The 14,421-nt window shown below is 52.8% G+C and overlaps 1 protein-coding gene across 7 annotated transcripts in view; it reads left to right on the top strand.

Moving 5' to 3' along the window:
- Positions 1-845: 845 nt before the first annotated feature.
- Positions 846-14,421, top strand: part of UNC13B (unc-13 homolog B) — a 267,593-nt gene continuing 254,017 nt past the window's right edge. For 4 of the 7 annotated variants that reach the window (XM_053291917.1, XM_053291914.1, XM_053291915.1 and 1 more), the window contains exon 1: positions 847-1,099. In XM_053291917.1, coding sequence (XP_053147892.1) covers positions 1,078-1,099 — 22 coding nt within the window. In that variant the 5' untranslated portion in view covers positions 847-1,077. Of the gene's footprint in view, positions 1,100-14,421 lie in introns of all 7 variants that reach the window. The other 3 variants (XM_053291916.1, XM_053291922.1, XM_053291924.1) reach the window with 3 other exon arrangements.

Here is a 14,421-nt window from a genome sequence, read left to right as displayed (position 1 = left end):
CGGCGGCGGCAGGCTGCCCTCCCACCCCGGCCCCTGCAAGGCAGCTGCTCCTCCCTCCAGGCTGTCCCTGACGGCAGGCCGCCTGCTCCACCGGGGCATCCTCCCCTTCGGGGCTCCGGCCCTCATCACCGGCCAAGGCGCGGGGCCAGCAGGGGCCAGGCTGGCTTGCCTGGGGCGAGCTCCGCACGCCCTGCTGGCTGCCTGCCTGCCGCGGGGGCCGAGCCAGAGCGAGGGCGCCGCCGAGGGCGGGCGGGGAGGCGGGCTGCTGCCTCCGCCCCTGTTTGCTTTCCCAGCCAGCGGCCGCCCGCGCGGAGGGCAAACAGGGGCGGCAGCAGGTGGCGGACGCGCCGAGCCTCGCCAACCCGGCCGGGCCCGGGGCGGGCGGAAGCCCCCGAGCGCCCCCTGCTGGAGCCGCTGCGGAGCCCACACCCACCCGCCCACCCCGAGGAGTCAGCAGCCAGGGCGGGAGGCAAGAGCCCCCCCCCCCGCTTCAGAGGGCCAGCGGGGGGACCCCCGGCAGCCCCCCGCCCCGGGGGGGAGCGCTGCTGCAGCTGCTCTGCTGGGCCCCGCCTCATCCGCCCGGTGCCGGAGCCCCGCCAGGCCCGGCCAGTCCTGGGACCGACTCAGCCGAGACGCCGCCAGGCAGCAGCAGCGCAGCAGGCCACGGGCGGGGCGGGGCGTGGCCTGGAGGGAGGGGCGGGGCGTGGCCCGGGGGAGGGGCGGGGCGTGGCCCAGGTGCGGAGCGGGCGCGCCGGCCATTGGCTGAGGCGCCTGTCGCTCGCCCGGGGCCGCCACTCCGCCCCGCGAGCGAGCGGGCGGCTCCTCCCCGCCCCCGGTGCCCTCCCCGCTCCGCCCCCTCAGCGCCGGCCGCGGCGGCAGCGGCGGGTTCGAGCCCCGGCCTGCGCGTGCCGCGTCGCCGCTCGGGGGCCGCCTGCGGAGGGCGCCGGGCGGAAGCAGCAGCGGCGAGGCTAGGAGGAGCCGCCCGGCCCGCCGCGGCGAGGCCCGGCCCGGCCGGAGAGCTGCGGCAGCGGCAGCGGCGGCAGCAGCAGCAGCAGCTGGCCCCCCCGCAACACCACCATGTCTCTCCTCTGCGTGCGCGGTGAGTCCCGCTGGCTGGCGGCAGGGAGGGCAGGGCAGGGGGCTGCTGCTCCCCACTCCAGAAATGGTCCCCTCCCCTCCCCGCCTCGCTGAGGTGTCGAGAGTGCCTCTGAGCATGTGGCGAGCGAGCGGGGATGCCTCTCCGCAAGGGCTGCCGCTTGTGGCGGGAGGTGCCGCAGGGTCAATCTGGCGCCGTGGCGGCTGGCTCGAAGGGGGCGTGGGGGGAGTGGGGGCGGGGGTCCTCTCTCTCTCTCTCTCTCTCTCTCTCGGCGGGGAAGGAAGGAGGCCCGGTCTGGTTCCACCTTTTTCTCTTTTCCTTGAGGCTCCTCTCTCCCCCACCCCGCCCCCAATCCGTGCTGCCTGCAGGCTGATCATTCATTGGTAGAGCTGCGCTGCGGTTTACAGAGCTGACCTGACGCGTGGCCAGCCTGCAGGCAGCCCGGATCTCGGGCAGGGCAGGGGAGAGAGGAGCAGACTCGACCTCTTGGTGGCCAAAAGGGATGCAGGGTGGCGTGGAGGGCCTCCTTGGGCCCCTCCCCACCTGCAAGGCTTTGAGGAAGTGCTTCCTTCCCTGAGGATGGGGGGCAGAGCAGGGTGGGTTGCTGAGGACTCCCCTTTGCTGGGGGGCTTGGTCTAGATTCGGAGGAGCGCCTTCCGTGAGGCAGGAGACCGGGGCCTCGGAGGATTCTGGGGGGTCCTTGTTGCTGCCCTAGATGCCAGAGGGTCCAAAGCAGAGGCGCGGCCATGCCTGTGGCGGGCCTTGGCCGAGGGGGAGAGGCTCCTTCCCGCTCTGCATTTCTGAGCTGGCCAGGACCTCTCCGAGGAGAAGCCTTGGGGTACGTGATGCTGGGCCCCTGGCTGCGGCTTCCCTGCCAGCGACATCTGGGCCTTCCGAAACCCCGGGGGGCCAAGGAGTGCCAGTGCAGTGTCTGAATTGTGGTGATCGTGGCTGTGGCCGCCCGCCGTTCCTGCCACTGTGGCCGCCGCACTCTTTCCAGCTGCCGCAGTGATAGGAATCGGTGGAGCTGCATCCTTGGTCACCCAGGTCACATGGTAACTCTTCAGAGTTGGCACTGTGCAAGCCTACAGGTATTTGCACATGTGTGCATGCTGTTGTGTAAATGACTGCACGTGCGTTTGGTTTTAAAAGGGGCCCTCCCTGGGTACAGGCCCTCGAATGCGGGCTACAGATGGGAAGTGAACGAGTGCACATGCTTTGAACATAATCTCTGGACAGCCAACTGTATGTGAGTGCTCTGTACACAAATTGTACGTGTGTTGAACCTAACATGTGCATTGGGCTTTTGTCTTGGACGTGTTCACCCTTCAACAGTTCAGAAGAACACAAGAAGTTGCCTTCGGCCGAGTCAGGCCCTTGGTCCGACTCGCTCAGTATTCTCTGCACTGACGGGCAGCAGTTCCCTCAGGCAGGGGTCTCTCCCAGGCCTGCCTGGAGACGCTGCCAGTGAGGGCACCTGGGTCCTTGGGCATGCAGAGCCCATGCTCTCCCCTGGAGGCGGCAGGGTTCCGTCCCCCTTGAGATGGGGTGAGCGAGGGTCCCATTCGACAGTTTTGACCTATTGTCTTGAGGAACACGCACATTGTGTGAGCTGGTGTTTCTGGTCAATAACCCCGAAGGTGTGTCAGGCACCCGAGTGGCTTCTGCATGGCAAGACATTCTCCAGTGGCTGCTTATGGAGACGCTTCCCGTCTGGGAGATGCATGCATTGAAAGGCACAGACGTGGTGGACACATGGCCGCTTTTTGGGCCAGGTAGGTTTGCTAACACAGCGAGGTGTACCTGCACATTACCTTTATTTATACACACTGCCCTATACGCAAGCCCCATAGGCTTGGCAGGCTTCAAGCAGCCACCGGCTTGGTGTAGGGATTGCTCTCCCTCCTCCCCACCACCCAGTCCGAAGCACCAGGGCCAGCCCTTGCCACGCTCCCCCCATGTGGCCTTTCAGTGCTTCATGAGCTACTTGGTGGGCAGCTGCCATCGCCAGGCGAATGCTCTCGCTGCTGCTGGCCCAGGGAGGAGGCAAGAAACCCAGTGTCTCTCAGCCCCTCTTTGCTGGCTGGGCCCCAACTTTCCCAGGGAGCCTGGGCAGGCGTTGGCAGTGGCCCTCCTCCATGGAGTGCTGGGCTCTTGGTAATGCCCGCGGGTGCTTCGGGCTGGCCCTGGCCCTTGATGCCAGCCTGCCTTGAACATGGGACATGTTTGGACCGGGATCTTTCTGCACTTCTTGTTCTGTTTCGTGCTCCTCTCAAGGAACTCCACCGTTGTAATTCATTCTAGCTTGGACGTCTCCTGGTGTGGTTATGTAACTTGTGGAACAGCTGTCCCAACTGAACTATAATAGTATTGCACTGAGAGCGTTTGCTTTGTTGGAGGTCGTGCCTCCGCTGCCTAAACCTCCTTGTGTGCCGCTTGTGTGCCCGGTGCTGGGACTGTTTCGGGCTAGGCGGGTCAGGCCAGAGCTGTGTGTGAAGTCCTGCAACTCTGGGGTCCAGATGTTGTGTTCTGTGTTTCTCGTTGCGTTTTGCTTTTTAAAAACCTGCACATGTTCCTAAAAGCCTTTAGTCCGGGCTAGAGCAGAACTCTTCAGCACATTCAAATGTCACAAGGCTGCTTTGTCTTAAAGTGGAACCGCTCTATAGAAAACCCAAAGGACGAAATTGAACTGTGAATCATGGCTGAGGGGAGGATATCGGACATCTCCTTTGGAGAACTTAAATTCTCGAGCATTCTGCAGCAACCACTGGTGGGGTGTGGGGGATACAAGGCCAGGCATTTCGGCAGCCCAGAAGGGCCTGGGTCTCGTCAGGCTCAAGGTTTCAGCGTCTCTCTTTTGCACTTACACCTGCCTTGCGCTTTGTGCTTCATCACCAGAACACCGTAAGAGCAAGATGTGGTTGCTGTGAGTTTCCTTGTTGCAGCCCTCGTATGTAATCATATGACATCACTGGGATAAATCGCTCTTCAATTTCACTTCCTTGTATTGATGCAACAGTGCCGAGAGTGTAAATAAAATGTGTCTGTCAATAGCCCTTTGGTTACAGCAGGATAAACCTGCTTCTGACCTGGGAGTGTGTGCTGGGCAGTGGCTGATGTGGTGTTAATGTGATAAAATAAATATAAAGTGGCCAGGTGCTGGTTGTCAGTTCTGCTTCAAGCGTTGTGTCTGGGCCCCCCCCCGCCCCCCTTGGCTAAACTGATGCATCTGCCTCTGAATCTGTGACTGACCTTTTTGTCTGCATTGGGACAGCTTACCCAAGGACCTATAATCGGGAATCTGTGTCGGTGCCCCCCCCCCCCCCCAGTAAGGTTCTGTGGCCAGGAAACCTGCACTCTGTCACCAGAATAATGTAAACGGAACATTTTCATGCATGTTGCTTAGTTTTACTGAGTGTTTTGGTTTTAGATTTTAGGATTCAGGGTTTTTTTCTAAAAGCTGTTTGGTTGGGAAGGGCATGGAGCTGCCGTTCTCCTTCTAAGAGGGATTCCTAGATGTTCTTGACTACAACTCCCAGCATCCCCAACTGCAATAGTCCTTTGCTTGAGGATTATGGGAGTTGTAGTCAACAACCTCTGGGAATCCCTCTTAGAGGGAACACTGGCATGGAGGTAGGCTTGTGGTTGGTAGCTGTACCCCATGCATAATTCTCATTTTCTATAAATAAAAAAGAAACCTTAGATTTGAGGGGTAGGGAATTCTGTCCCAAGTAGTATTTTTTTCTTGTGGAAGAAATCCATGAACGTTGGGAGGGGAAGGAGCCTGTATGCTATGACTACCTCCTCAGTGTAACTGATTGCTTTCTTAAGTTAAGTTGATGAGGGTGCTAATGTGGAACAAGATGGAGGGGATGCTTGAACTTGGGGAAATCCCTGTGCTCTGGAAGGGGCAGCCTTACCTGTCATAGGTGGGGAGGATAGTCGTTTCCCCTTGGGAGCTCTGAGGTGCTCGTAGGTCCTGCTTTGCACCTCGAGAGACAGGTGTTGGTAGTGGGCGGTGGGGGTGGGGGTGAGGGTGAGGGGCAGTCTTTTTACCAATATTATTGGTTGCCTGGGCTGCAGCCCCTCACTGAACAGATTGATCTCACTACACAGCTCCATGTTTTTGTAACACAAGTTTGTCTGTTGCAATATGCTGCATGTGGGGCTACCTTTGAAGACAACATGGAATCTTCCCCTTGTGCAGAATGCCCCCTGCTTGCATCCAGTTGCATGCCGGGAGGTACAAGGATCTTCAGCCTCTTCTGCAGCAACTGCCCTGGGCCCCAAAATCAGGGGCTGGTGCTTGCCTTTAAGGCCCTTCACAACCCAGGCCCCAAAGAGTCCCACTGCTGTTTGTCGTTTGCAGATCGAGAGCTGGTGTAATGTCCTGGCTTGGAGATGGGGGTACGCATTGGGAAGCTCTTGGTGGGCTTGCTAGAGAGTGCTTTTGGCCTACTTTCCAAGGGGGTTGTAAGGGTTGCAAAAATATAATGTATGCAAAGTGCTTTGAACATTCTAAAGCACTGATCCACGTGTTAAGCTGTGGGTGCACAACTCAAATGTCCTGGTGGGCTGGAACAACCATGAGTTGATGCATGGAAGCTGAAGTCAATTTTCAACACACCCATTATTACATTAAAGTTAATTAACAATATGAATGAAAGCAATTATTTGCTAATTTGCTGATTTTTAGATTGTGTGCCCTTTGGGGACAGGGAGCCATCTTATTTATTTGTTATTCCTCTGTGTAAACCGCCCTGAGCCATTTTTGGAAGGGTGGTATAGAAATCAAAATAATAATAATAATAATAATATAAAGTGTGCCGTTGAGTCAGTGTCAACATGTGGCGACCACAGAGCCCTGTGGTTGTCTTTGTTAGAATACAGGAGGGATTGACCATTGCTTCCTCCCATGCAGTATGAGATGATGCCTTTCAGCATCTTCCTATATCCCTGCTGCCCAATATAGGTACCAGTGGGGATTTGAACCAGCAGCCTCTGGCTTGCTAGTCAAGTCATTTCCCTGCTGCTACTTATGGGTACTCCCCCCCCCCATCAAGGGACCCACAGACTTAACCAAGATAGCGTCCAGAAAACAGGCCCTAGCTCTGCTCAGTTGGTGGGGCCCCTGGAGTGCATGCCATCCCCAGACAAATTCCAAGTCCTCTCCTCTCTCTAAATCGCTGTTGTTTTCAGGCGGCAGTCCTAGGCATGCTTACTTGGGAGTAAGCTTTATTGGGTAGATTGCGGGATCTATTTCCAAGTGAACATGCGGAGGATAGTGTTGTAAGGCAGTTTCCGGAGCGGACAGAGGATGACCTGCTTGGAGAATAAGGGACTGACCATGAGAGTGATTCTCTGGGGGTCTTTCTGGGGTCTGCTCTGCCTGTGCCCACCTGGTGGTGGTGGTGCTGCTGCCGCCTCTGTCCCAGCCCATTCCTTCTACTGCTGCCACTCTTGCTCAAGCAACAGCAGCCAGCTCACTCACCCATTCGTTGGTCCATCCCTGCCACATGGATCTCCTTCGGTCTCCAGTGGCCAGCCGCTGCTGCTTGTTTCCGCCTCCTCCTCCTCCTCCTGCTGCTGCTGCTGCTGCTCAAGGATGTTCCTGTCTGGAGGCCAGCAAAAAGGTCTCTATGGGCTCCCCTCCGGCCTTACGTTGTGCAGGTCTGTGTTAAGCCCGTGTGGTGCAGTTGGTGGAGTGCTGACCTTCAACCAAGGAGGCCTGTGTTCAGATTCCTGCTCAGCCATGATGCTCACTGAGGGATGTTGGGCCAATCGCTCTTGCTTTCGCGGCCTAACCTGCCTCCTAGACCCTTGTGAGGATCAAGTGGGCAGTGCAACCAGGGGTCCCTCTAATTTTCCCCCATCTCTGTGCAGAATGAGTTTGGTTCTGGGCGGAAGTATTAAGGCAGTGTGTGCATACCATGTGCATTAGAGGAAACATAGGAAACTGCCATATACTGAGTCAGACCATTGGTCTAGCTAGCTCAGTATTGGCTTCACAGACTGGCAGTAGCTTCTCCAAGGTTGCAGGCAGGAATCTCTCTCAGCCCGATCTTGGAGAAGCCAGGGAGGGAACTTGAAACCTTCTGCTCTTCCCAGAGAGGCTTCATCCCCTGAGGGGAATATCTTGCAGTGCTCACACTTCTAGTCTCCCATTCATATGCAACCAGGGTGAACCCTGCTTAGCGAAGGGGACAAGTCATGCTTGCGAGCACAAGACCAGCTCTCCTCTCCCGAATGGGGCCTTCCTGATTCAACCTGAACGGGATCGAAAATGAACTGAGTGGGCATGCAAAAACTTGTGAGCGCACGCACGTGCGCATGCCTTGGAACAGTGGGTGGAACTATATATATGATGCTTTGAGCATAAAAATAAATGTTATGATGACAAGAACAAATATTTATAAACTGCTTTTCAACAAAAGTTTTCAAAGCAGTTTACATAGAGAAATGATAATAAAATAAAATGGCTCCCTGTCCCCAAAGGGCTCACAGTTTAAAAAGAATAATAAGATAGACACTAGCAGCTGTCATTGGAGGTACTGTGGTAGGGGTGGATAGGGCCAGTTAATCCCCCCCTGCTAAATAAAGATAATCACCATGTTAAAAAGGTACCTCTTTGCCCAGTTAGCAGGGGTAACAAAGCAGGGAGCATTCATGCTTGCTACCACAATGATGCAGTGGGAAGTGACTTGATTAGCAATTCAGAGGTTGCCGGTTTGAATCCCCGCTGGTATGTTTCCTAGACTATGGGAAACACCTATATCAGGCAGCAGTGATATAGGAAGATGCTGAAAGGCATCATCTTACACTGTGCGGAAGGAGGCAATGGTCACCCTCTCCTGTATTCTACCAAAGAAAACCACAGGGCTCTGTGGGCACCAGGAGTCGAAATTGACTTGATGGCACACGTTACCTTTACCACAAGACCAACGACTGGCCCAGAGTCGACCTGTGAGTTTCATAGCTGAATGGGGATTTGACTTGGGTCTCCTCGGTCCTAGTCCAATACTCTAACCACTACACCATAATGCAAGGCTTTCTTAAGAATAAGGTTGTGAGTCTACTTGCAAGTAAGGGCATGGGATGTACTTGTGAGCATTGTTCCCTCTAAGACTTGTGCATGTGTGCGTGCTCACAAGTTTTTGGATGTCCACTCAGTTCAATTTAGAACCTGCTCAGGTTGAATCAGGAAGGCCCCACTCTGAATGCACATGGTGCGCACACACTGCCTTGATCCTGCTGCCCAGAACAAAACTCATTCTGCACAGAGATGAAAACAATTAGAGGGACCACTGCTTGTGAGTACTCTTGTAAAGGTATGGGTGCATGGAGCCTCATTTGTAAAGTAGCATAATGTAAAGTGCACCGTGTCGACTCCTGGCACTCACAGAGTCCTGTGGATGTCTTTGTTAGGAGGAGTTTCCCATTGCCATCACCTACGCAGTATGAAATGATGCCTTTTGGCATCTTCCTATATCGCTGTTGCATGATAGAGGTGTTTCCCATAGTCTGGGAAACGTACCAGTGGGGATTAGAACCGGCAGCCTCTGGCTTGCTAGTCAAGTCATTTCCCTGCTGTGCCATTATGTGGCTCAGGATAATGTAAGAATATACAAAGTATTTGCAGCTTATATGGCATTGAAGTTAAGATGGGCATCTTAGCTTGCGATTTCCACACGTTTTAGAGCACCAACGAAAACTGAAACCATTTTAATTTTCATCTTAAATGGAAGGTTTTTGGATTACTGAATTTGCTTTTACTGCAAATTTGCTGATACAAGGATGGCAGATCTCAATGTTCCTCTTTTGTTGAATGATGTTTTGGTTTAGAGTTTAGACAGTGAGATCCTACACTTTGCTTTTATATGTGAACATATAGCATTTTTTGTGCACTGCCCTGAGTCACTGGATTGGCAGAACTTAATTCCCAAACATAAACATGACTTCATGAGGGATGACAGAGAAGCCAGAAATCCTTCCAGAGAAGCAGGGAGGAAAAAGACCTGACTGACAAGTCCTGGAGGAAGCCTCTCTTTAGAAGGCAAAGGCGCAGTTGGAATGGTGGGCAACTTGAGTTGGAAGGTCTGATGTAAAAGCAGGGCCAGCGTTGGAGCTGAGGGCAGCTGCCGGGCGGACAGCCCGCTTTTAACACTCCTGCTCTTCTCTCCCCTGCTGCAAAAATCAACCCCCTCCCAGACCGGAAGCGGAGCTCTTCTAAGAAGACCCGCGTTGTGATCCACTGGAAGTGTTTCTGTGTGCGAGTATTTGGCCATCCTTTCTTTTAGGCCTTGAACATGAGGCGGTTCTTTCTCAAGGGAGGGCATTATCTCGCCTTCTCCCAGAAAGTTCTGCTGCTCTCTGCCGGTGTGCAGTTGGCACCTGTAAAGCACATTGGAAAGATGCCTGGGCTGCTCATGGGTGGATCTGAAGGAAGGGGCGTTAGCCTTCCACTTGAAACAGAGCCCACCCCCAGCTGCAGGGCAGTCGCAGCAGAGCTGGTGGCTGAGCAGGCCTCGGTCTGCAAGCAGGAAGCTGGAGCTGTGCCCTTCCTCGGAGTCTCCGGGCATCCTTTTGCCAGAGGGACTCTCTCTTGTAGCCCAGTCCTGAAGAAGAGCAGCACTGGCCAGCACCAGTTTCCCCTAGGAAGTGCTCGGACATGATGGTGCCCTCCTTACAAGCTGCAAATCACAGGCTCTGGCATTGCATTGCTGTCTCTAAAGGGCTGTCCACACTGCACTATATCCTGGGAAAGGGCAGATGCGGTTTGGGTTACATTTGTATGCCTCCTACTACAAAAGTCTCAAGGTGGCTAACAAATAAAACCAATTAAAAATTTAAAAGAAACCTCAAAACAAATACAGAATTCAATTTAAAACAATAAATCAGTGAAATTCAACTAAAAGCCCTAAATCCCATGTGGTCTTGTTGATTAACACTCTCCACTGGACCAGCACATGTTAGTGAAAGTGCCCCAGCATTCACATTCAGGTGAACTCCGGCTCTTGCACCTCTTCCCCCAGCCAGAGCGGTCCAGAGCAAGTGGAGTCTGAACCCCAGCCCCTTTGCACTGACATCACTACACCGCCGCTTGAGGCCAGAGGCTGAAAAAGACGGAGAGCAGTTTTTCCAAATGTGCTTGATGGTGGAGTTCTGTATGGCTGCCTGTGCCAAAAAGACCTCCGTCCCTTGACCCGAGCTGTTCTTTCAAAGGATTAATGGGAGTCTTGTGGAGGGCAAAGCCAAGACAGTGCCCTCTGCCTCTCTCCGGCCCTGGTCCCATGTGCTGCATGTCACAGAGACAGCAGGCTCTGCCTTGTTATCTGGTTTGAGTTAGGAGAGACGGCCAAACCACTGGTGTCCTAGCGGTGTGCAAACATCCTGCACAAAGGCAGCGCTTCCTCCCCTGATGGGGCTGTTGCTCCCTCATGCTTGTGACTTACGAAGGAGTTGCCGTCATGTTCGGCTGCTGGCCTTCCTCCACCCATCTGTTTGTTTGCGTACAGAGAAAGTGTGTGCATGTGCCTTTTCCAGATGGCTTCAGGGTATGTAGTAGCAGGGGATGTCAATCTTTCCTGTTCCAGCTGGGAGGGAAATTCCAGGCAGGTCGAGGTTTCCTGTGACATAATCTCAGTGAGGAGAAATTTCCTCTTCCTTCTGCCCTTTCCCTCTTGTCAGGAAATGAGCCTCCCCCCGCCCCGTGGCCACCCTCAGGGTGCAAGAGGCGCTGCTCACCCTCCTCCACCTCCTTTCCTTAGCACTCCCTTCAGTCTGCCTGGCCTCTCCAAGGCTCTCCTGGCCTTTCCCCCAATAAAATCTGAGGAGAAATAAAGCTGCTAGGAGTCCAGTTGCGATTGGGGAGCAGAAAAGACCACAAGCCCAGTCAGGTTAGAATTAAAAAACAAAAATTTCATTTAGCATGTGGAAATACTCACAGCATCCTGCATCTATTGAAGCAGCATAAGATGGACTGAGCACACCCTCCTTGACTCTTCCTTATCATACTCTAAGAAGGTGGAAGGCAAGCATGTGCAGCCCTCTTCCTTGGGACTGAAGGGGGAAGGGTTGCACTTGCCTGTCTGCTTGGAGGAAGAGGCTGTAGCGAATTAAAGCCTTTGCCTCAGAGCTGGCTCACGTGAGGGAAAGAAAATGTCGAGTCATCCCTGCTGAGCTGCCTGGGTGGGCTTTTCCTAAAACCTTTCTATATTTTTTAAAATGCTGCCACCAAGCACAAAACTTACAGAGAAACGGAGTGGCGGATTGGGTGCTTTAATCTTTGTAACTGGGTATTGGGCAAATTAAAAACAACAACAAAACCACCTTCCATGTGTATGCTACATGGGATGAGAAAAACTGATAGCTGCTGAGTTCTTGAGGATGCTTTTGCACCGGAGAAATCCCCTTTCTGCCCCCACCTTTTCCTGAGTTAAAAACCAACTCTGAGAGGCTTGGTAAAAGAAAACAACAAAAAATAAGTTTTATTCAATTACTACAGACTGCTTCCATCTGAGGCTTTTAGCTTTAGATACTCAAATATACTTCATAGGTTACAAAGATAGGTTGTCCTAGGCTTCAGTTTTAGGTTGCATTTAGGCACGCTTAGATTTATTTATTTATTTATTTATTTATTTATTTATTTATTTATTTATTTATTTTTACATTTCTATACCGCCTTTCGTTAAAAGAAAACCCCAAGGCGGTTTACAAAAATTAAAACATACAATAAAAGCAGTAAAAACATAAGCAATAAAAACATCAAGCTAAAAACATATAAACAAGCATAAAAACATGACAACAGATAACAGATGTTTACAGAGCCTTTTGCAATGCCCTAGGTGGGTTGGGCATAGGCTAGTGTTTCTTGTTTTAATTATGTTGCAGGTAAACAATACTAGAACAGTATCAGGGGAAAACAAAGCACTCACACAAAGAAATATAAGTTTCTAATTCAAAGTCTGACTAAACAAACTTTCCCCTAAATTGATCTACCCAAAGTCAAAGCCCAGGATTCCTTTCCTGGAACTCACCAAACTCCTGTTGAGAATCAAGCCCCTGCAGCTCTATCTTCCAAGAGCTGCAGTCATCCTGTTGCAGCAAGCTCCATTGCCACATGTCCCCTTGCTCCTCCAGCACAGAACTTCCTTTCTTGTTCCCAGAATTCCCAGCAACAGCTCTCTAGGTCTGCCTCCCCTGCCCTGCCCTGGGGGACAGATTGGGCGATCTCTGTGGGTCACCTGTCAGCCTGTCAGTCAAGACAAGGGTTCAGTTCCTGTTAACTCTTTATAGGGAGGGGAGACTGGTCGCTACAGAGGCCCATGCAGTGGACTCGGGTTCTTTTGCTTACTTCTCAGGGTGCACTATGGCCCCTCTGTGTCAATGGACCCTAAACTAGAGGTGTAGATTGTAGGGACAGGGTGTGGGGCAGATATTCAGGCAGATGTTTGGCAGGTTCTTCTTGTATTCCTGGAGTTCCATCAACTCTTTGTGGAGGTATCCATCCCATGATTGGATTCCACGACTAGAAACTCTGAGGTTTCAGGTACTGGTTTGTGCTCCGTGACTGTACCTTTTCGCTGTTGGTCACTGGATGTTCATAAGGGACAGTTAACCTCTCTTATGAGGCAAATGTGGTTTTGCTGTTACTGAAGTGCTTCATTTTAGAGAGCTCTGCCTGAAAACCCAGGAGAAATTTGCCTGTGGTCTCCTTAAAGCTGCTCCCCCTTCTGCAGTCAAAGACTGGATCGATAAGGAGCGGAAACCTCTTTGGCTGGACAAAGACTGGTCGCTGTGGAGTAGTTCCTGGACTGGCACAGTGGACTGTAAAGGAGTGAAGTCTTCTGTTCTGGAAGAATAAGAAAAACTCAGACCTCTGAGGTTGTATTAATTTGAGCAGGACTGGAGGGAGAGTTTCAAATTTTGTTGATGGCATAGCACTTTTCACTATCAATCAATTTAAGCATGCCTGATTGCATTTGCTCTCAGCATGCCTCCCTCTGTTCGTTTTTAATTTTGGAAACCACATTTTGCCAATGGTCTCAAGGTGGTATGCAGCACAAACGGTATAAAGGCAGTTCACACAATGATTAAAAGGGCAGGAGAAGCATCTGACTCTGGTGCGAGTGCTGTGCTCGCTCCCGTTTCCTGCTCGTGTGTGAGTGAAAAACCAGGTCAGAGGCTTGATCAGTGATAGTCTGCTAAGCATCAGCTGGATGAGAAGGCTCCGTTCTGCCCCGCCACTGTGCCCAGCTGGTGAGTGAGGCAGGAGGCGATCACGACTGGCACCTCCTGTCTTGTGTTTCACTTGTACACGCTCAGAAAGCAGGAGTGTTCACAGCTCCGGACCTAGAGTAGGAGCACGCTTCTCCTACCCTTTCAATCGTGGTGTGAACTGCCTTTATCATAAGTAACAACGACAACACTATTTAAAAAAAAATCACAAATAGATGGACACTAAAAAAAAAAAAAGCACGAACCAGTCCATCAAATCAACAGCATCTGAAAAACGGGAAGAATCTACAAATACAACCAGACCAAAAGACACCCTGCCTCTCCACCTGAAGGTCTGGGTGAAAAGCATGGTCTTCAGCCATATGAGTGAAGGGAGGGAGCCTGCGTCACCAGGGCGAGTGTTGCATAGTCTGGGGGCTACTGCTGAGAAGAGCCTACCCTGTGCACATGACAGCTGAGCGCTTCAGCTGGTGTTGGCACGTGGAGCAGCTGCCTGCAGTCCCCAGGAGACCTTGTAGGTAGGGATGTGCATGAACTGGTTTGGCGCTCCTTTGCTGGAGCAGCAAACCGGTTCGAAAGTCCACAGTTCAAGCTGATTTGGAGGTGGGGGGTGGTTCCTTTAAGGGGCAGGGAGGGTGCCCTTACCTGTCCCACGGGCGCTCTCCCCAAAAGCACTAGTGTGGGACTGCAGCATACCTCCTTGCAGCGTCGTACGGAAATGGCTGATGCCCAACAGTATAGCACCGGCAGGGGAAACGAGGCGGGAGGTGTAAGAGAACCCTCCCATGCCCTTAAAGGTATCCCCCCGCCAATTCCGTGCACATCCCTGCTGGCAACTGGAGCAGCTCTTTCAGGATCAAGGTGATAGGATCATCAGGAGTAAAGCTGGGTCCCAAAGAACGCCCAGACAGGGCACCTTCTCTTTCAGAGGGCACGCAGCTCCCTCTAGCACAGGGTAACCCCCTTCTCCCTGATCAGCTCTCCTGTTGACCAGCAGCATCTCCATCTTGTCTGAATTAAGTTTCCGTTTATTGGTCCGCATCCAGCCCATCACTGCCTCTAGCCCAGGTTCAGGACATCCATTGACT

This window comes from Hemicordylus capensis, chromosome 2 (genome assembly GCF_027244095.1).
Source record: "Hemicordylus capensis ecotype Gifberg chromosome 2, rHemCap1.1.pri, whole genome shotgun sequence".
Taxonomy (NCBI): domain Eukaryota; kingdom Metazoa; phylum Chordata; class Lepidosauria; order Squamata; family Cordylidae; genus Hemicordylus; species Hemicordylus capensis.
Note: the sequence above shows the minus strand (reverse complement) of the source record. Positions and strands in the feature narration are given on the sequence as shown.